The sequence below is a fragment of the Bombina bombina genome, chromosome 1 (genome assembly GCF_027579735.1).
Source record: "Bombina bombina isolate aBomBom1 chromosome 1, aBomBom1.pri, whole genome shotgun sequence".
NCBI lineage: Eukaryota > Metazoa > Chordata > Amphibia > Anura > Bombinatoridae > Bombina > Bombina bombina.
This window is the reverse complement of record NC_069499.1, coordinates 1542943794-1542966552: the sequence shown is the minus strand read 5'-3', so window position 1 is coordinate 1542966552 and position 22759 is coordinate 1542943794. Positions and strand designations below refer to the sequence as shown.

The window sequence follows — 22759 nt, the reverse complement described above, 5'->3', positions numbered from 1 at the left end:
CTGGTATTAGTCTGTGTAATATACATTGACCTCCCTAAAAGTCCCCTCATTGATCCCTGAATATACTAGTGTAATAAAATATCACTGAATAAACAGAACAGACAGCACAGTGCTGTAATAGTAATAGGTGTGTATTTACAGACATTGTATATACATAGGGGGACTATTTAGCCCCAAGGTTTAGGATTGGAGTATCTTGAGTCCAGGTATCAGTAAATAACTGTGGACTAATAAGCCAAATTATAGGGCAATGTTTACAAACCCCCTAGACTCCTTTACCAATAAACATTGGTTTTATAGAACATATAACATAATATCAACACGCTCATATTATATCAAACAATATTGGAGTGTACATCCCAACAGATACTATGTAAATGAATTGAAAAATTTTTTTTCAGATATATATTGACCCTGAATGATTCCATTATATATGTCTTACCAATACAATAAGTAAATGTGACCTTTAATTTTGACTTTCACGATGTATAAGGATAATACATTCTGAGGCAATGCAATGGTTAAGTCTCCTCCGTGAGATGGGCGTTTTTATTAAACATAAGGTGTAGGTGTGTTTGTTTACCACGTGTGCTGTTTTTACCAATGAACATGTAACTGTTTTAGTATTTAAGGTTGTGAATACAGGTATCCATTAGCTACGAATACGGCAGGAAGCCGAAACGCGTCAGCCAAGGGGTACGTAGTTACCCACACCTACACACATCGTCCTAAGGTTAAAGCTGTAACCTGTCTATCCGGTTTTTATGGAATAAAGATCCTTTCGTTTGAACTGTCCCAGCCGGTGCTCTTGTGCTTTTTTCTGTTGCTTTGTGCACTTTTATGAGGTGCAACGCTATGCCGGTGGCTCCATTTTTGTTTTTTTACTATAAAGTAATGAGCCGCACGGGAGTTCTGCTCTGATACGCCCACGATGGGCGGGGCACTCTTTTGCGCGCAAGTAGAAGCAGCGCAGTGTCTGTCTGGGAGTCGGTCGGATGCTTGACTCCGGTGTTCTGTCTGGACCGCATGGGTAGTTGGAACTCAGGCGGTCTAGACACTCTGCTGCACGGGTGATATTCTTTTGTCTCAGAGAGGGGACAGGTAAGCGCCGCAGCAGAGCTGTGGCGAGGTGTTTAGATTTGAAGTGTCTAAATTTGAAGGTGCAGTTTTTCCTTAAAAGTTAATTAACTGTTCATGGGTTACGTATAACTGCAACTTTTATTTTTCAAGGCCACAATTATAAGAGTTTTCAGCCGCACAGTGTGCTGCGCAAACGTTTTTTATTTTTTAAAGGCGCAGTTGTTTTTATTCTATAACTAGATTGTGCATAAAAAGTGTTTGGTATAACTGAATAAAATTTTCTGTTTTTTACTATGGATGTCCTTGAAGCCAGTTCTTGTTCCATGTGTTTAAATGCCATTGTGGAACCCCCGCTTTCTTTTTGTCCCTCATGCACTGAGAGGGCATTGCAATGTAAAGAGCAAATTTTCTTTAACAAAGATATAGCTCAGGATGTTTCTCAGACTGATGAGACTCAGGGTATGCCAATTCTTTTTCCCCAAGCGTCACAGCCCGTAACACCCACTCAAGCGACACCATGTTCTTCAACTGCGTCCACTTCATTTACTCTGCAGGATATGGCTGCAGTTATGTCATCCACCCTTACAGAAGTTTTATCTAAGTTGCCGGTGTTACAGGGCAAACGCAGCAAAACAGAAGCCACTTTGGTGCCTGCGTCTTCTGATGTTTTGATGGCTATCTCCGATGTGCCCTCACAGGGATCTGATTTGGGGGGTAGGGAACTTCTGTCTGAGGGGTAACTTTCTGACTCAGGGAGTGCATTACCTCAGATAGACTCGGACGTCATGTCCTTCAGATTTAAGCTTGAACACCTCTGCCTGTTACTTCGGGAGGTTTTAGCGACTCTGGATGACTGTGACTCTATTGTGGTACCACCAGAGAAATTGTGTAAGATGGACAAATACTTAGAGGTTCCTTCTTATTCTGATGTGTTTCCGGTTCCTAAGAGAATTTCGGAAATTATTACGTGTGAATGGGAAAGACTGGGTATACCGTTTTCACCTTCTCCTAATTTTAAGAAAATGTACCCTATAGCTGACACTGTTCGGGATTCTTGGCAAGCGGTCCCTAAGGTGGAGGGAGCTATATCTACCCTGGCTAAGCGTACAACTATTCCTATTGAGGACAGTTGTGCTTTCAAAGACCCTATGGATAAAAAGTTGGAGGGTCTTCTAAAAAAGCTATTTATTCATCAGGGTTTTCTATTACAACCGACGGCTTGTATTGTACCAGTTAGAACTGCGCGCGGTCTTTTGGTTTGACGCCTTAGAAGAGTCTCTTAAGACTGAGACTCCTTTAGAGGAAATACTAGATAGAATTAAGGCCCTTAAGCTGGCTAATTCTTTTGTTGGATGCCACCTTTCAGATCGCCAAACTGGCGGCTAAGAATGCAGGATTTGCCATTTTAGCACGAAGAGTTTTATGGTTAAAATCTTGGTCTGCGGATGTGTCCTCTAAATCAAAGCTTTTGGCTATTCCTTTCAAGGGTAAGACCCTATTCGGGCCTGACTTGAAAGAGATTATTTCTGACATTACGGGAGGTAAGGGTCACCTGCTACCTCAGGATAAAACATCTAAACAGAGGGGCAGATAGAGTAATTTTCGTTCCTTTAGAAATTTCAAGGGAGTTTCCTCTTCCGTTAAACAGGAGGGGAATTTTGCACAAACCAAGCGCGTCTGGAGACGCAACCAGGCTTGGAACAAGGGTAAACAACCCAAGAAGCCTGTTGCTGCTCCCAAGACAGCATGAAGGGGCGGCCCCCGATCCGGGACCGGATCTAGTAGGGGGCAGACTTTCTCTCTTTGACCAGGCTTGGATACAAGACGTTCAGGATCCCTGGACACTGGAAATCGTGTCTCAGGGGTATTAGCTAGAGTTAAAAAATTCCTTCCCAAGGGGAAGGTTCCTTCTTTCACGATTGTCTGTAGACCAGATAAAAAGAGAGGCGTTCTTACGTTGTGTAAAAGACCTCTCCACTATGGGAGTAATTTGTCCCGTTCCAATTCAGGGGTTTTACTCAAATCTTTTCGTGGTTCCCAAAAAAGAGGGAACGTTCCGACCCATTTTAGATCTCGAGTCTAAACAAGTTTCTCAGAGTCCAATCCTTCAAGATGGAGACTATTCGGACAATTCTGCCATTTATCCAGGAGGGTCAATATATGACTACCGTGGACTTAAAGGATGCATATCTTCACATTCCTATCCACAAAGATCATCACCAGTTCCTAAGGTTTGCCATCCTGGACAAACATTTTCAGTTCGTGGCACTACCCTTCTGGCTAGCCACGGCACCCAGGATCTTCACAAAGGTTCTAGGGTCTCTGCTGGTGGTTCTCAGACCGCGGGGCATTACATTGGCGCCTTATCTGGACGATATTCTGATTCAGGCGTCGTCTTATCAACGGACAAAGTCTCATACCGACATAGTTCTGTCCTTTCTAAGGGTTCACGGGTGGAAGGTGAATCTAGAAAAGAGTTCACTAATTCCACAGACAAGGGTTCCTTTTCTGGGAACTCTAATAGATTCTATTTCCATGAAAATCTTCTTGACGGAAGTCAGGAAGTTAAAGATTCTGAATACATGTCGAGCCCTTCAGTCCAATCCTCGGCCATCAGTGGCTCAGTGCATGGAGGTAATTGGATTGATGGCGGCGGCAATGGACATCATTCCGTTTGCTCGTTTTCATCTCAGACCTCTACAACTGAGCATGCTCAGACAGTGGAATGGAGATTATGCAAATTTGTCTCCTCAGATAGATCTGGATCAAGAGACTCTCTTCTTTGGGGGTTGTCGCAGGATCATCTGTCCCAAGGGACGTGCTTCCGCAGACCCTCATGGGTGATAGTGACAACAGATGCCATTCTACTAGGATGGGGTGCAGTCTGGAATTCCCTGAAGGCTCAGGGTGTGTGGACTCGGTCGGAGTCTCTACTTCCAATCAATATTGCGCTTCAGACTTGGCCTCAGTTGGCTTCGGACAAATTCATCCGGTTTCAGTCGGACAACATTACGACTGTGGCTTACATCAATCATCAGGGAGGAACAAGGAGTTCCTTAGCGATGACTGAAGTGTCCAAGATAATTTGGTGGGCGGAGGCTCACTCTTGTTATCTGTCAGCAATCTACATCCCAGGAGTGGACAACTGGGAAACTGATTTTTTGAGCAGACAGGCGTTTCATCCGGGGGAATGGGAACGCCATCCGGAGGTCTTTGCCTCTCTGATTCTCAGGTGGGGCAGACCGGAATTGGATCTGATGGCGTCTCGTCAGAATGCCAAGCTCCCGAGATACGGATCCAGGTCCAGGGATCCTCAGGCCGAACTGATAGATGCCTTGGAATTGCATTGGTCGTTCAACCTAGCTTATGTGTTTCCACCGTTTGCTCTCCTTTCCCGGGTGATTGCTCGAGTCAAACAGGAGAGGGCTTCGGTGATTCTAATCGCTCCTGCGTGGCCTCGCAGGACTTGGTATGCCGATCTGGTGGACATGTCATCTCTGCCGCCGTGAAAACTTCCATTGAGGCAGGACCTTCTCATTCAGGGACCCTTCCATCATCCAAATCTAACTTCTCTGCAGCTGACTGCTTGGAGATTGAACGCTTGATTTTATCTAAGCGAGGGTTCTCTGAATCGGTCATTGATACCTTGATTCAGGCACGCAAACCTGTTACTGGAAAAATTTACCATAAGATATGGCGTAAATATCTTTATTGGTGCGAATCCAAGGGCTACTCATGGAGTAGGGTTAGGATTCCTAGGATTTTATCTTTTCTCCAAGAAGGTTTGGAGAAAGGGTTGTCAGCAAGTTCCTTAAAGGGACAGATTTCTGCTTTGTCTATTTTGTTACACAAGCGTCTGGCAGAGGTTCCAGATGTTCAATCCTTTTGTCAGGCCCTGACTAGAATCAGGCCTGTGTTTAGACCAATTGCTCCTCCTTGGAGTTTGAATTTAGTTCTTAATGTTCTTCAAGGTATTCCGTTTGAACCCATGCATTCCATAGATATTCAGTTATTATCTTAGAAAGTTTTAATTTTAGTTGCTATTTCTTCTGCTCGCAGAGTTTCTGAGCGTTCGGCATTACAATGTGATTCTCCTTATCTTATTTTTCATTCTGATAAGGGTGTTGCGTACCAAACCTGGTTTTCTTCCTAAGGTTGTTTCTAACAAAAATATTAATCAGGAAATTGTTGTTCCTTCCTTGTGTCCTAATCCTTCTTCTAAGAAGGAGCGTCTGTTGCATAATTTGGATTTAGTCCGTGCCTTGAAGTTCTATTTGCAGGCGACTAAGGATTTTCGTCAAACATCTTCATTATTAGTTGTTTTTGCAGGGAAACGTAGGGGTCAGAAAGCTACGGCTACCTCTCTCTCGTTTTGGCTGAGGAGTATCATCCGTGTTGCATATGAGACTGCTGGCCAGCAGTCTCCAGAACGTATTACGGCCCATTCTACTAGGGCTGTGGCTTCCTCATGGGCATTTAAAAATGATGCTTCTGTTGAACAGATTTGCAAGGCTGCAACTTGTTCGTTTCTTCACACTTTTTCTAAATTTTACAAATTTGATACTTTTGCCTCGTCCGAGGTTGTTTTTGGGAGAAAGGTTCTTCAAGCAGTGGTGCCTTCCATTTAGGTTACTGTCTTGTCCCTTCCTTTCATCCGTGTCCTATAGCTTTTTTTATTGTATCCCATAAGTAAGGATGAAATCCGTGGACTCGTCATATCTTGTAAAAGAAAAGGAAATTTATGCTTACCTGATAAATTTATTTCTTTTACGATACGACGAGTCCACGGCCCACCCTGTCAATTTCTAAGACAGGTCTTTATTTTTGTTAAACTTCAGTCACCTCTGCACCTTGGCTTTTCCTTTCTCTTCCTAACTTCAGTCGAATGACTGGAGTGGGAGGGAAGGGAGGAGCTATATATACAGCTCTGCTGGGGTGCTCTTTGCCTCCTCCTGCTGACCAGGAGGCGATATCCCAAAAGTAAGGATGAAATCCGTGGACTCGTCATATCGTAAAAGAAATAAATTTATCAGGTAAGCATAAATTTCCTTTTCCTTTCCTCTTTACCTCTTGTTTTCTCCTATTTTCTGTACTGTACGGTTTGCTTTGTTTTTTCTGTCATAACCACTTAAACAATATTTTTTCCTTTTGTTCTATTTTCTCATTCCTGCTTTCTTTTCATTTACTAGACTCTCTGTCTCTATTGCATCTGTGTGTATGACAGCTTTTTCAGCTGAACCATTTTTTCCCCAACTGAGCTGTGATCATATGAGTTAAAGTATAAGTTAAATTAAATAGATGTCAAAATAGTGATAAATTGCAAGCCTCATTTGCATATCACTACCCAGAATGCTTAAGTGCCTAAGTAATACTATGGGGAAAATACTATCGGCTAGATTTAGAGTTTTGTCGGTAACGACCCGCGTAGCTAACGCTGGCTTTTTTCTGGCCGCACCTTTAAAATAACTCTGGTATTGAGAGTTCACAGAATGGCTGCGTTAGGCTCCAAAAAAGGAGCGTACAGCATATTTAACGCAACTTCAACTCTCAATACCAGAGTTGCTTACGGAAGCGGCCAGCTTCAAAAACGTGCTCGTGCACGATTCCCCCATAGGAAACAATGGGGCTGTTTGAGCTGAAAAAAAACCTAACACCTGCAAAAAAGCCGCGTTCAGCTCCTAACGCAGCCCCATTGTTTCCTATGGGGAAACACTTCCTACGTCTGCACCTAACACTCTAACATGTACCCCGAGTCTAAAGACCCCTAACCTTACACTTATTAACCCCAAATCTGCCGCCCCCGCTATCGCTGACCCCTGCATATTATTATTAACCCCTAATCTGCCGCTCCGTAAACCGCCGCTACTTACATTATCCCTATGTACCCCTAATCTGCTGTCCCTAACACCGCCGACCCCTATATTATATTTATTAACCCCTAATCTGCCCCCCACAACGTCGCCTCCACCTGCCTACACTTATTAACCCCTAATCTGCCGACCGGACCGCACCGCTATTATAATAAAGTTATTAACCCCTAATCCGCCTCACTAACCCTATAATAAATAGTATTAACCCCTAATCTGCCCTCCCTAACATCGCCGACACCTAACTTCAAACATTAACCCCTAATCTGCCGACTGGAGCTCACCGCTATTCTAATAAATGTATTAACCCCTAAAGCTAAGTCTAACCCTAACACTAACACCCCCCTAACTTAAATATAATTTAAATCTAACGAAATTAATTAACTCTTATTAAATAAATTATTCCTATTTAAAGCTAAATACTTACCTGTAAAATAAACCCTAATATAGCTACAATATAAATTATAATTATATTATAGCTATTTTAGGATTTATATTTATTTTACAGGTAACTTTGTATTTATTTTAACCAGGTACAATAGCTATTAAATAGTTAAGAACTATTTAATAGCTAAAATAGTTAAAATAATTACATATTTACCTGTAAAATAAATCCTAACCTAAGTTACAATTAAACCTAACACTACACTATCAATAAATAAATTAAATAAAATACCTACAATTACCTACAATTAAACCTAACACTACACTATCAATAAATTAATTAAATACAATATCTACAAATAAATACAATGAAATAAACTAACTAAAGTACAAAAAATAAAAAAGAACTAAGTTACAAAAAATAAAAAAATATTTACAAACATCAGAAAAATATTACAACAATTTTAAACTAATTACACCTACTCTAAGCCCCCTAATAAAATAACAAAGACCCCCAAAATAAAAAAATGCCCTACCCTATTCTAAATTACTAAAGTTCAAAGCTCTTTTACCTTACCAGCCCTGAACAGGGCCCTTTGCGGGGCATGCCCCAAAGAATTCAGCTCTTTTGCCTGTAAAAAAAACACATACAATACCCCCCCCCAACATTACAACCCACCACCCACATACCCCTAATCTAACCCAAACCCCCCTTAAATAAACCTAACACTAAGCCCCTGAAGATCTTCCTACCTTATCTTCACCATACCAGGTTCACCGATCGATCCAGAAGAGCTCCTCCGATGTCCTGATCCAAGCCCAAGCGGGGGGCTGAAGAGGTCCATGATCCGGCTGAAGTCATCATCCAAGCAGGAGCTGAAGAGGTCCATGATCCGGCTGAAGTCTTCATCCAAGCGGGAGCTGAAGAGGTCCATGATCCGGCTGAAGTCTTCTATCAACGGCATCTTCAATCTTCTTTCTTCGGGAGCCATCATCTTCCAGCCGACGCGGAACATCCTCTTCTCCCGACGCCTACTCGCCGAATGACGGTTCCTTTAAATGACGTCATCCAAGATGGCGTCCCTCGAATTCCGATTGGCTGATAGGATTCTATCAGCCAATCGGAATTAAGGTAGGAATATTCTGATTGGCTGATGGAATCAGCCAATCAGAATCAAGTTCAATCCGATTGGCTGATCCAATCAGCCAATCAGATTGAGCTCGCATTCTATTGGTTGTTCCGATCAGCCAATAGAATGCAAGCTCAATCTGATTGGCTAATTGGATCAGCCAATCGGATTGAACTTGATTCTGATTGGCTGATTCCATCAGCCAATCAGAATATTCCTACCTTAATTCCGATTGGCTGATAGAATCCTATCAGCCAATCGGAATTCGAGGGACGCCATCTTGGATGACGTCATTTAAAGGAACCGTCATTCGGCGAGTAGGCGTCGGGAGAAGAGGATGTTCCGCGTCGGCTGGAAGATGATGGCTCCCGAAGAAAGAAGATTGAAGATGCCGTTGATAGAAGACTTCAGCCGGATCATGGACCTCTTCAGCTCCCGCTTGGATGAAGACTTCAGCCGGATCATGGACCTCTTCAGCTCCCGCTTGGATGATGACTTCAGCCGGATCATGGACCTCTTCAGCCCCCCGCTTGGGCTTGGATCAGGACATCGGAGGAGCTCTTCTGGAAGATAAGGTAGGAAGATCTTCAGGGGCTTAGTTTTAGGTTTATTTAAGGGGGGTTTGGGTTAGATTAGGGGTATGTGGGTGGTGGGTTGTAATGTTGGGGGGGGGGGGTATTGTATGTGTTTTTTTTACAGGCAAAAGAGCTGAATTCTTTGGGGCATGCCCCGCAAAGGGCCCTGTTCAGGGCTGGTAAGGTAAAAGAGCTTTGAACTTTAGTAATTTAGAATAGGGTAGGGCATTTTTTTATTTTGGGGGGCTTTGTTATTTTATTAGGGGGCTTAGAGTAGGTGTAATTAGTTTAAAATTGTTGTAATATTTTCTGATGTTTGTAAATATTTTTTTCTTTTTTGTAACTTAGTTCTTTTTTATTTTTTGTACTTTAGTTAGTTTATTTAATTGTATTTATTTGTAGATATTGTATTTAATTAATTTATTGATAGTGTAGTGTTAGGTTTAATTGTAGGTAATTGTAGGTATTTTATTTAATTTATTTATTGATAGTGTAGTGTTAGGTTTAATTGTAACTTAGGTTAGGATTTATTTTACAGGTAAATTTGTAATTATTTTAACTATTTTAGCTATTAAATAGTTCTTAACTATTTAATAGCTATTGTACCTTGTTAAAATAAATACAAAGTTACCTGTAAAATAAATATAAATCCTAAAATAGCTATAATATAAATATAATTTATATTGTAGCTATATTAGGATTTATTTTACAGGTAAGTATTTAGCTTTAAATAGGAATAATTTATTTAATAAGAGTTAATTTATTTCGTTAGATTTAAATTATATTTAAGTTAGGGGGGGTGTTAGTGTTAGGGTTAGACTTAGCTTTAGGGGTTAATACATTTATTAGAATAGCGGTTAGCTCCAGTCGGCAGATTAGGGGTTAATGTTTGAAGTTAGGTGTCAGCGATGTTAGGGAGGGCAGATTAGGGGTTAATACTATTTATTATAGGGTTAGTGAGGCGGATTAGGGGTTAATAACTTTATTATAATAGCGGTGCGGTCCGGTCGGCAGATTAGGGGTTAATAAGTGTAGGCAGGTGGAGGCGACGTTGTGGGGGGCAGATTAGGGGTTAATAAATATAATATAGGGGTCGGCGGTGTTAGGGACAGCAGAATAGGGGTACATAAGGATAACGTAAGTAGCGGCGCTTTGCGGTCGGCAGATTAGGGGTTAATTATTGTAGGTAGCTGGCGGCGACGTTGTGGGGGGCAGGTTAGGGGTTAATAAATATAATATAGGGGTCGGCGGTGTTAGGGACAGCAGATTAGGGGTACATAAGGATAACGTAGGTGGTGGTCGGCAGATTAGGGGTTAAAAAATTTAATCGAGTGGCGGCGATGTGGGGGGACCTCGGTTTAGAGGTACATAGGTAGTTTATGGGTGTTAGTGTACTTTAGAGCACAGTAGTTAAGAGCTTTATAAACCGGCGTTAGCCCAGAAAGCTCTTAACTACTGACTTTTTTCTGCGGCTGGAGTTTTGTCGTTAGATTTCTAACGCTCACTTCAGCCACGACTCTAAATACCGGAGTTAGAAAGATCCCATTGAAAAGATAGGATACGCAATTGACGTAAGGGGATCTGCGGTATGGAAAAGTCGCGGCTGAAAAGTGAGCGTTAGACCCTTTTTTGACTGACTCCAAATACCGGCGGTAGCCTAAAACCAGCGTTAGGAGCCTCTAACGCTGGTTTTCACGGCTACCGCCAAACTCCAAATCTAGGCCTTAAGATAGTTGCCTTTTCCTTCTGATATCACTGACTCAGTATTTAACGGTCTGTCTCTCTCTCTGTCTCACTCTATTTCCTCTCCTCTTTCATTTTCTTTCTAAATCCTCATATTCATCTTCCCAAATATGTTAGATACTTTCAATAAATACCGTTTTTTCCCCTATTGGGTTTGATTTAGTTTTTTAATTTATATATATATAATTGTTTGTTTCAATGATTTATTATATAAGTGATATAAGAAATATACATCGAACCGTACAGTTAGTACAATAAGTTATACAGCTGGTCATAAAACTTTGTTCAGTTAAACAATAGAATTAAAGAAACATATAGAAAAGATTAACACCTTATGTAGCATTATAATTGTTTAAATCCTCCAGTAACATTCCAGCAACTATAACTTTCAATGTCCAAAAATACCAAGAAAAAAGGTGTCATTGAATGATTAACTTGTTACCAATCTCAGACATATCGTATACATATCTCATATTGAGCATACTTGCAAACAATAATATAGAGCATGAATAAACTACCCCCATTCCAGAACTATCCATGTGATAGATCCATATTAGGGGAAACAAAACAAGTAATATTATAATGCAAATACTAACAGTACTATACATTGATATTATTTCCAAGGAATGATTCCCACATAACAAGCATCTGACGTTTAATAAAATAGAATTCTTTTAATTTTATTATAAAATTACATTAATGGATCCAATGTGCTATCGTGGGGACTTCCACCTCATGACTATAAGATATTTCACCCTATTACTCGCTATATTAAACATTTTTTTTTGAGGTGTAGAAAACTTTAATGGGGTTTTATTAAAAAACCATAAACACAGAATATGTCAGAAATGGAACCTCAAGTAACTTAGTGGTTTCTTGTTCTACAGCTTTCTAGTAGTAGTAAGCATAGGGCAGAGCTATCAGATGTGAGACCTATTTGCCTAGGGGTTCCAACAACGCTAACACTTGGCACTCTGTGAGTGAAATAGCTTTCTAAGTCTAGTCAGAACTAAGTACCATCTCTGTTATATCTTCAGATCAAGTTCCAGTAATTTACTGGATATGGAAGATTTAGCGATACAAGAAAATATTTGCTTTGCCTCGGCTGGACTTATGTTAATATGCAAGTCATTGTTTATTTCTCTATATGTGGGATATACCGCGGAGTAACTTGTTGTAGTATAGAGTAATTTATGAAAGGGTTTAATTCAGTTTTAATTCTAATTTCCTTCATCTTCCATTTCACAGGTTGGCTGTTCTGCTCTCATTTTCCCCTCACAATTTAAAACTCAGAAATACTATGAATTTCTTGGGCAGATTTGTCCTGAGTTGGAAAACTCACAAGCTGGAGAAATAAAGAGCAAGAAGTGCGTATTCTGTCTACTAAGCTCTGTTCCCCCTTGTGCCTTCTCTTTGCTCGTGCAGTTCCTGCTCTCTCCCTCCTTGTGCCTCCTTTCTACCCTCCTGGTGCCTGTCGTCTTTCTTCCCCTCCTGTCTCTTAGCTCTTCACACCTTCTGCCTCCTCTCTGTTCCACCTACTATTGCCGCCTAGTGCCAACTCTCTACTCTCCTTCTGCATTCTCTCTGTTCCACCTACTATTGCCGCCTAGTGCCAACTCTACTCTCCTTCTGCATCCTCTCTGTTCCACCTACTATTGCCGCCTAGTGCCAACTCTCTACTCTCCTTCTGCATCCTCTCTGTTCCACCTACTATTGCCGCCTAGTGCCAACTCTCTACTCTCCTTCTGCATCCTCTCTGTTCCACCTACTATTGCCGCCTAGTGCCAACTCTCTACTCTCCTTCTGCATCCTCTCTGTTCCACCTACTATTGCCGCCTAGTGCCAACTCTACTCTCCTTCTGCATCCTCTCTGTTCCACCTACTATTGCCGCCTAGTGCCAACTCTCTACTCTCCTTCTGCATCCTCTCTGTTCCACCTACTATTGTCGCCTAGTGCCAACTCTCTACTCTCCTTCTGCATCCTCTCTGTTCCACCAACTATTGCCGCCTTGTGCCAACTCTCTACTCTCCTTCTGCATCCTCTCTGTTCCACCTACTATTGCCGCCTAGTGCCAACTCTCTACTCTCCTTCTGCATCCTCTCTGTTCCACCAACTATTGCCGCTTTGTGCCAACTCTCTACTCTCCTTCTGCATCCTCTCTGTTCCACCTACTATTGCCGCCTAGTGCCAACTCTCTACTCTCCTTCTGAATCCTCTCTGTTCCACCTACTATTGCCGCCTAGTGCCAACTCTCTACTCTCCTTCTGAATCCTCTCTGTTCCACCTACTATTGCTGCCTAGTGCCAGCTCTCTTCACACCTTCTGCATCCTCTCTGTTCCACCTACTATTGCTGCTTAGTGACTGCTCTTCTCTCCTTCTTCCTCATCTCTGTTCCACCTACTATTGCTGCTTAGTGACTGCTCTTCTCTCCTTCTGCCTCATCTCTGTTCCACCTACTATTGCCGCCTAGTGCCAACTCTACTCTCCTTCTGCATCCTCTCTGTTCCACCTACTATTGCCGCCTAGTGCCTGCTCTCTACTCTCCTTCTGCCTCCTCTCTGTTCCACCTACTATTCCGCCTATTGCCTGCTCATGGCGGCTCTCCTGCCTCCTCTCTGTTTCATCTACTATTGCCGCCTAGTGCCTGCTCTCTACTCTCCTTCTGCCTCCTCTCTGTTCCACCTACTGTTCCGCCTAGTGCCTGCTCTCTACTCTCCTTCTGCCTCCTCTCTGTTCCACCTACTATTCCGCCTAGTGCCTGCTCATGGCGCCCCTCCTGCCTCCTCTCTGTTCCATCTACTATGACCGTCTAGTGCCTGCTCTTCTCTCTTTCTGCCTCCTCTCTGTTCCAACTACTATTGCCGCCTAGTGCCTGCTCATGGCCCCCCTCCTGCCTTCTCTCTGTTCCACCTTCTGCTGCCTATTTTTCCTCCCCTTTTGCCTCCTCTACTTGTCTCTCTGCCTCCCTGTGAGTCTCTGACTCCTTCTATTCCCCCTTTATGATTTATCACATTTATTTTCTGTTCTTTTTAACTTTCTTTGATATACTTCTTTCCCCTATGAGTTCCCTCCCATGCCCCTTACACCTCTTCACTGTTTCTCCATTATTACCTGTCCCTATATTCCTAGTGAATGTGTTATTGGCCATCAGCACCATGTCTTCCCTATTTCTTTCCTTGTATTGATGACTAAGTATCTGGTGCCTACACCAAAACCCATAACATTTTCTTCATTACTCATGTCTCCTCCACATTTTGTATCCTCTTCTGTTGTTTTGTGCAATCTCTGTGTACTCTTTTTGCTTTTCTAGCCGCATACTGTCTGCCCAATGTTGCATCCTCTGCTTATCAATTATTCTTTGCCTGATCCCTATGTTCCGTCTCTGTCCTCTCCACTGCTTCTCCACCCTCTTATCATCAACTCCACCTTTTCCCTCCTCTGCCATTATAATTATGTTTCATAAATGATTTTTGTTTGTCACTGTCCACTTCTCTTTGTATCATTATGTTCCCAAGTCTCTCCTCCACTCCGCTCGTGTTTGCCCCTCTGCTCTCCCCATGTCATCTCCTCTTCTCTATTATCCAGTTCCCTCCCTTTGCTCGTCCAATTCATTTCTCCTTGTCTTGTTCAAGCTACATGTCCCAAACTGCTCTTTCTGCCATGTCCTAGCATTTATACTTGTCATGTTTCTAGTTCTCAGGCCAAGTCCTGTAGATCTCTACTGTCTCTTCTTAAGCACATCGTGTCTCCTTACTTTATCTTTCTGTCTCATTTTGTGGTGGATGTCTCCCCATCTTCACTGTTTTCTACCCTTTAAGCCAGCTCTGAGCTGGCGGTTTGCAATTACCTTAGACTAGTCTGAGCGTGGTGATTGACAGCCCCTGTTCACGCATGGCATTGCACATGCAGCCACTTGTGCAATGTTAAAGCAACAGTGCATTGTAAAAAATGTTTTCCCTTAATGTTTTTCCAAGGTCTTGTTATACCAGCTGCAGAGTATAAAATAGGAAATGGCTTCTTTAGGGTTATTTTTGAAAATGAAATAGCTGGTTTTGTTCTTTGAAACCACAATCCATTAAAATAGGATGAGCTTGCAGGTAAATCAGATCTCCTTATTTTATCACTGTATGTCAGTATATCAAAGACCACTACTTAGAGAGAACAATTGAAAATTAACATTTTATTACTCACCCCCACTGGAAGTGTAATTTATCTTGTTGGCTATGTTTACATAGCTTTTCTATAGCCAGTACTTAAATATAGAATTTCTCAGTATAGGTAGGGAAACCACAGGCTATTCAAATTCCCGAAATAAAATACATAATTGGGAACAAATTCAAGGGGAGAAAATTTTAGGGTAAATTGTCCTTTTAAATGCGGGCAGCGTATCGCTGGCCATGATGCCGGGTGGACAGGTTTGCGGGAGTTTAATGTGGCCCATAGTGTTTTTTTTTGTTTTTTTTTAACCCTCCCCTTGTGTCTTTTCACTTAGTCCCTCTGCTTTAGGCATGTAGTCTATTATGTTATGTCCCCCTATCCTTTCTAACCATCGCTTTGTCATGTTGTCTATTTTATTTTCTTACTCATTTTCTGTCATGTCAACTCATGTTCTTGATATTTCTTATCAGATTGTTCTTCCTGTTGTAACCCTCCCTTCTAATCCTTTTCATATTTAGTAATAATAATTTTCCTCCCTTCATTTTAGTCTTCCTCATCTCCACACTGTGATAGTTTTAGATGAGAAGTTCCCCGGCTGCTTCCTGTTTCAGGATGTAATGGAGGCAGGGAGCTCCAATTTCAAGCAACAACTCCATGATTTGCAAAAAACTTTGTCATGTGATGATCCAATCAACATCCAGTTCACCTCTGTGAGTGACGCTTCAGCCAAAGGCTCTCCCATTATTTACTGCTTAACCTAATAACTTTTCGAAAACCCCTTTTCCTTCATGTAATTAGCATGAGCTAGTGACATATGGGATATACATTCCTACCAGGAGGGGCAAAGTTTCCCAAACCTCAAAATGCCTATAAATACACCCCTCACCACACCCACAATTCAGTTTTACAAACTTTGCCTCCCATGGAGGTGGTGAAGTAAGTTTGTGCTAGATTCTACGTTTATATGCGCTTTGCAGCAGGCTGGAGCCCGGTTTTCCTCTCAGAGTGCAGTGAATGTCAGAGGGATGTGAAGAGAGTATTGCCTATTTGAATTCAATGGTCTCCTTCTACGGGATCTATTTCATAGGTTCTCTGTTATCGGTCGTAGAGATTCATCTCTTACCTCCTTTTTCAGATCGACGATATACTCTTATATACCATTACCTCTACTGATTCTCGTTTCAGTAATGGTTTGGCTGTCTACTATATGTAGATGAGTGTCTTAGGGTAAGTAAGTCTTATTATGACATTCTAAGCTATGGTTGGGCACTTTATATGTAAAGTTCTAAATATATGTATTTAAACTTATATTTGCCTTGATTCAGGATAATCAGTATTCCTTATTTTCAGACAGTCAGTTTCATTATTGGGATAATGCATATGAAATATTTTTTCTTACCTTTTAAGAATTTTTTTCAATTGACCTTTTTTCCCTGTGGGCTGTTAGGCTCGCGGGGGCTGAAAATGCTTTAATTTATTGCGTCATTCTTGGCGTGGACTTTTTTGGCGCAAAAAAATCATTTCCGGCGCCCTAATTGACGCCGTAAGTTTATGCATGGTTGCGTCATTTTTTGACGTTCAGACGTTTTTTTGCGACAAAATTGTGGGCGTCGTTTTTTTCGTCGTCACGGGATGTGGCATCATACTTGGCGCCAAAAAATATGGGCGCAGGGGGTTTGGGAATCTCAGGAGGCGAGATTACCAATCAACATTTTCAGAGCTCTCCAGTTCTGGCCTCTTCTGAAGAGAAAATCGTTTATTTCTCCAACATAGGTGTGTCCGGTCCACGGCGTCATCCTTACTTGTGGGATATTCTCTTCCCCAACAGGAAATGGCAAAGAGCCCAGCAAAGCTGGTCACATGATCCCCCCTAGGCTCCGCCTTCCCCAGTCATTCTCTTTGCCGTTGTACAGGCAACATCTCCACGGAGATGGCTTAGAGTTTTTTGGTGTTTAAATGTAGTTTTATTGCTTCAATCAAGAGTTTGTTATTTTAAAATAGTGCTGGTATGTACTATTTACTCTGAAACAGAAAGGAGATGAAGATTTCTGTTTGTAAGAGGAAGATGATTTTAGCAACCGTTACTAAAATCGATGGCTGTTTCCACACAGGACTGTTGAGATGAAGTAACTTCAGTTGGGGGGAACAGTGTGCAGACTTTTACTGCTTGAAGTATGACACATTTCTAACAAGACTTGGTAATGCTGGAAGCTGTCATTTTCCCTATGGGATCCGGTAAGCCATTTTAATAACAATTTATAAAGGGCTTCACAAGGGCTTTAAAGACTGGTAGACATTTTTCCGGGCTAAAACGTTTGTTTTATAAGCATGTTTAATGGTTTGTTACTCTGAGGAGTTGTTTTTATCTGGGAATTTTGATAATAAAAACGGCAGGCACTGTATTGGACACCTTTTTCACTGGGGGCCTTCTCTAGTCATAGGCAGAGAGCCTCAGTTTCGCGCCACTAATGCGCAGTTGTTTTTTGGGAATCAAAGCATGCAGATGCATGTGTGAGGAGCTCTGATACATTGAAAAAGCGTGCTGAAGGCGTCATTTGGTATCGTATTCCCCTCTGGGCTTGGTTGGGTCTCAGCAAAGCAGATACCAGGGACTGTATAGGGGTTAAATGTAAAAACGGCTCCGGTTCCGTTATTTTAAGAGTTAAAACTTTCAAATTTGGTGTGCAATACTTTCAAGGCTTTATGACACTGTGGTGAAATTTTGGTGAATTTTGGACAATTCCTTCATACTTTTTCGCATATTCAGTAATAAAGTGTGTTCAGTTTAAAATTTAAAGTGACAGTAACGGTTTTATTTTAAAACGTTTTTTGTACTTTGTTATCAAGTTTATGCCTGTTTAACATGTCTGTACCATCAGATAGACTATGTTCTGTATGTCAGGAAGCCAAAGTTCCTTCTCATTTAAATAGATGTGATGCATGTGATAGTGAAAATGATGCCCAAGATGATTCATCTAGTGAGGGGAGTAAGCATGGTACTGCATCATCCCCTTATGTGTCTACACCAGTCTTGCCCACACAAGAGGCCCCTAGTACATCTAGTGCGCCTATTCTTCTTACTATGCAACAATTAACGGCTGTAATGGATAATTCTATTAAAAACATTTTAGCCAAAATGCCCACTTATCAGCGAAAGCGCGACTGCTCTGTTTTAGATACTGTAGAGCATGAGGGCGCAGATGATAATGGTTCTGACATGCCCTTACACCAGTCTGAAGGGGCTAGGGAGGTTTTGTCTGAGGGAGAAATTTCAGATTCAGGAAAAATTTCTCAACAAGCTGAACCTGATGTTATTACGTTCAAATTTAAATTGGAACATCTCCGCGCTCTGCTTAAGGAGGTGTTATCTACTCTGGATGATTGTGACAATTTGGTCGTTCCAGAGAAATTATGTAAGATGGACAAGTTCCTAGAGGTCCCGGTGCCCCCCGAAGCTTTTCCTATACCCAAGCGGGTGGCGGATATTGTAAACAAAGAATGGGAAAGGCCCGGCATACCTTTTGTCCCTCCCCCTATATTTAAGAAATTGTTTCCTATAGTCGACCCCAGAAAGGGCTTATGGCAGACAGTCCCTAAGGTCGAGGGGGCGGTCTCTACTTTAAACAAACGCACCACTATTCCTATAGAAGATAGTTGTGCTTTCAAAGATCCTATGGATAAAAAGTTAGAAGGTTTGCTTAAAAAGATGTTTGTTCAGCAAGGTTACCTTCTACAGCCAATTTCATGCATTGTTCCTGTTAATACAGCAGCGTCTTTCTGGTTTGATGAACTAGAAAAATCGCTAGATATAGATACCTCTTATGAGGAGATTATGGACAGAATTCGTGCTCTTAAATTGGCTAATTCTTTTACTCTAGACGCTACCCTGCAATTAGCTAGATTAGCGGCGAAAAATTCAGGGTTTGCTATTGTGGCGCGCAGAGCGCTTTGGCTAAAGTCTTGGTCAGCGGATGCGTCATCCAAGAACAAATTGCTTAATATTCCTTTCTCCAACATAGGTGTGTCCGGTCCACGGCGTCATCCTTACTTGTGGGATATTCTCTTCCCCAACAGGAAATGGCAAAGAGCCCAGCAAAGCTGGTCACATGATCCCTCCTAGGCTCCGCCTACCCCAGTCATTCTCTTTGCCGTTGTACAGGCAACATCTCCACGGAGATGGCTTAGAGTTTTTTAGTGTTTAACTGTAGTTTTTCATTATTCAATCAAGAGTTTGTTATTTTCAAATAGTGCTGGTACGTACTATTTACTCAGAAACAGAAAAGAGATGAAGAATTCTGTTTGTATGAGGAAAATGATTTTAGCAACCGTAACTAAAATCCATGGCTGTTCCACACAGGACTGTTGAGAGCAATTAACTTCAGTTGGGGGAACAGTTTGCAGTCTCTTGCTGCTTGAGGTATGACACATTCTAACAAGACGATGTAATGCTGGAAGCTGTCATTTTCCCTATGGGATCCGGTAAGCCATGTTTATTACGATTGTAAATAAGGGCTTCACAAGGGCTTATTTAAACTGTAGACTTTTTTTGGGCTAAATCGATTGATATTAACACTTATTTAGCCTTGAGGAATCATTTATTCTGGGTATTTTGATTTAATAATATCGGCAGGCACTGTTTTAGACACCTTATTCTTTAGGGGCTTTCCCAAAGCATAGGCAGAGTCTCATTTTCGCGCCGGTGTTGCGCACTTGTTTTTGAGAGGCATGGCATGCAGTCGCATGTGAGAGGGCTCTGATACTTATAAAAGACTTCTGAAGGCGTCATTTGGTATCGTATTCCCCTTTGGGTTTGGTTGGGTCTCAGCAAAGCAGATACCAGGGACTGTAAAGGGGTTTAAAGCTTAAAACGGCTCCGGTTCCGTTATTTTAAGGGTTAAAGCTTCCAAAATTGGTGTGCAATATTTTCAAGGCTTTAAGACGCTGTGGTGAAAATTTGGTGAATTTTGAACAATTCCTTCATGTTTTTTCGCAATTGCAGTAATAAAGTGTGTTCAGTTTAAAATTTAAAGTGACAGTAACGGTTTTATTTTAAAACGTTTTTTGTACTTTCTGATCAAGTTTATGCCTGTTTAACATGTCTGAACTACCAGATAGACTGTGTTCTGAATGTGGGGAAGCCAGAATTCCTATTCATTTAAATAAATGTGATTTATGTGATAATGACAATGATGCCCAAGATGATTCCTCAAGTGAGGGGAGTAAGCATGGTACTGCATCATTCCCTCCTTCGTCTACACGAGTCTTGCCCACTCAGGAGGCCCCTAGTACATCTAGCGCGCCAATTCTCCTTACTATGCAACAATTAACGGCTGTAATGGATAATTCTGTCAAAAACATTTTAGCCAAAATGAACCCTTGTCAGCGTAAGCGTGGCTGCTCTGTTTTAGTTACTGAAGAGCATGACGACGCTGATATTAATATCTCTGAAGGGCCCCTAACCCAATCTGAGGGGGCCAGGGAGGTTTTGTCTGAGGGAGAAATTACTGATTTAGGGAACATTTCTCAGCAGGCTGAATCTGATGTGATTACATTTAAATTTAAATTGGAACATCTCCGCATTTTGCTTAAAGAGGTATTATCCACTCTGGATGATTGTGAAAATTTAGTCATCCCAGAGAAACTATGTAAAATGGACAAGTTCCTAGAGGTGCCGGGGCTCCCAGAAGCTTTTCCTATACCCAAGCGGGTGGCGGACATTGTTAATAAAGAATGGGAAAGGCCCGGTATTCCTTTCGTCCCTCCCCCCATATTTAAAAAATTGTTTCCTATGGTCGACCCCAGAAAGGACTTATGGCAGTCAGTCCCCAAGGTCGAGGGAGCGGTTTCTACTTTAAACAAACGCACCACTATTCCCATAGAGGATAGTTGTGCTTTCAAAGATCCTATGGATAAGAAATTAGAAGGTTTGCTTAAAAAGATGTTTGTTCAGCAGGGTTACCTTCTACAACCCATTTCATGCATTGTCCCTGTCACTACAGCCGCATATTTCTGGTTTGATGAACTGCTTAAGGTGCTCGATAGTGACTCTCCTCCTTATGAGGAGATTATGGACAGAATCAATGCTCTCAAATTGGCTAATTCTTTCACTCTAGACGCCTCTTTGCAATTGGCTAAGTTAGCGGCTAAGAACTCTGGGTTTGCTATTGTGGCGCGCAGAGCGCTTTGGTTGAAATCTTGGTCGGCTGATGCGTCTTCCAAGAACAAGCTACTAAACATTCCTTTCAAGGGGAAAACGCTGTTTGGTCCTGACTTGAAAGAGATTATCTCTGATATCACTGGGGGTAAGGGCCACGCCCTTCCTCAGGATCGGCCCTTCAAGGCAAAAAATAGACCTAATTTTCGTCCCTTTCGTAAAAACGGACCAGCCCAAGGTGTTACGTCCTCTAAGCAAGAGGGTAATACTTCTCAGGCCAAGCCAGCTTGGAGACCAATGCAAGGCTGGAACAAGGGAAAGCAGGCCAAGAAGCCTGCCACTGTTACCAAGACAGCATGAAATATTGGCCCCCGATCCGGGACTGGATCTGGTGGGGGGCAGACTCTCTCTCTTCGCTCAGGCTTGGGCAAGAGATGTTCTGGATCCTTGGGCGCTAGAAATAGTCTCCCAGGGTTATCTTCTGGAATTCAAGGGACTTCCCCCAAGGGGGAGGTTCCACAAGTCGCAGTTGTCTTCAGACCACATAAAAAGACAGGCGTTCTTACATTGTGTAGAAGACCTGTTAAAAATGGGAGTGATTCATCCTGTTCCATTAAGAGAACAAGGGATGGGGTTCTACTCCAATCTGTTCATAGTTCCCAAAAAAGAGGGAACGTTCAGACCAATCCTAGATCTCAAGATCTTAAACAAATTTCTCAAGGTCCCATCGTTCAAGATGGAAACCATTCGAACTATCCTTCCTTCCATCCAGGAAGGTCAATTTATGACCACGGTGGATTTAAAGGATGCGTATCTACATATTCCTATCCACAAGGAACATCATCGGTTCCTAAGGTTTGCATTCCTGGACAAACATTACCAGTTCGTGGCGCTTCCTTTCGGATTAGCCACTGCTCCAAGGATTTTCACAAAGGTACTAGGGTCCCTTCTAGCGGTGCTAAGACCAAGGGGCATTGCAGTAGTACCTTACCTGGACGACATTCTGATTCAAGCGTCGTCCCTTCCTCAAGCAAAGGCTCACACGGACATTGTCCTGGCCTTTCTCAGATCTCACGGCTGGAAAGTGAACGTGGAAAAGAGTTCTCTATCCCCGTCAACAAGGGTTCCCTTCTTGGGAACAATTATAGACTCCTTAGAAATGAGGATCTTTCTAACAGAGGCCAGAAAAACAAAGCTTCTGGACTCTTGTCGGATACTTCATTCCGTTCCTCTTCCTTCCATAGCTCAGTGCATGGAAGTGATCGGGTTGATGGTGGCGGCGATGGACATAGTTCCTTTTGCGCGCATTCATCTAAGACCATTACAACTGTGCATGCTCAGTCAGTGGAATGGGGACTATACAGACTTGTCTCCGAAGATACAAGTAAATCAGAGGACCAGAGACTCACTCCGTTGGTGGCTGTCCCTGGACAATCTGTCTCAAGGGATGATGTTCCACAGACCAGAGTGGGTCATTGTCACGACCGACGCCAGTCTGATAGGCTGGGGCGCGGTCTGGGGATCCCTGAAAGCTCAGGGTCTTTGGTCTCGGGAAGAATCTCTTCTACCGATAAATATTCTGGAACTGAGAGCGATATTCAATGCGCTCCAGGCCTGGCCCCAGCTTGCGAGGACCAGGTTCATACGGTTTCAATCAGACAACATG

At 42.3% G+C, this 22759-nt stretch overlaps 1 protein-coding gene across 1 annotated transcript in view; it reads left to right on the top strand.

The window, feature by feature from the left end:
- The window catches only part of ACSF2 (acyl-CoA synthetase family member 2), a 363626-nt gene that overhangs the window by 187478 nt on the left and 153389 nt on the right, over positions 1 to 22759 (top strand). Inside the window, exons 5-6 of the mRNA XM_053708837.1 lie at positions 12028 to 12146; positions 15487 to 15649. Coding sequence (XP_053564812.1) covers positions 12028 to 12146; positions 15487 to 15649 — 282 coding nt within the window. The remainder of the gene's footprint in view (positions 1 to 12027; positions 12147 to 15486; positions 15650 to 22759) is intronic.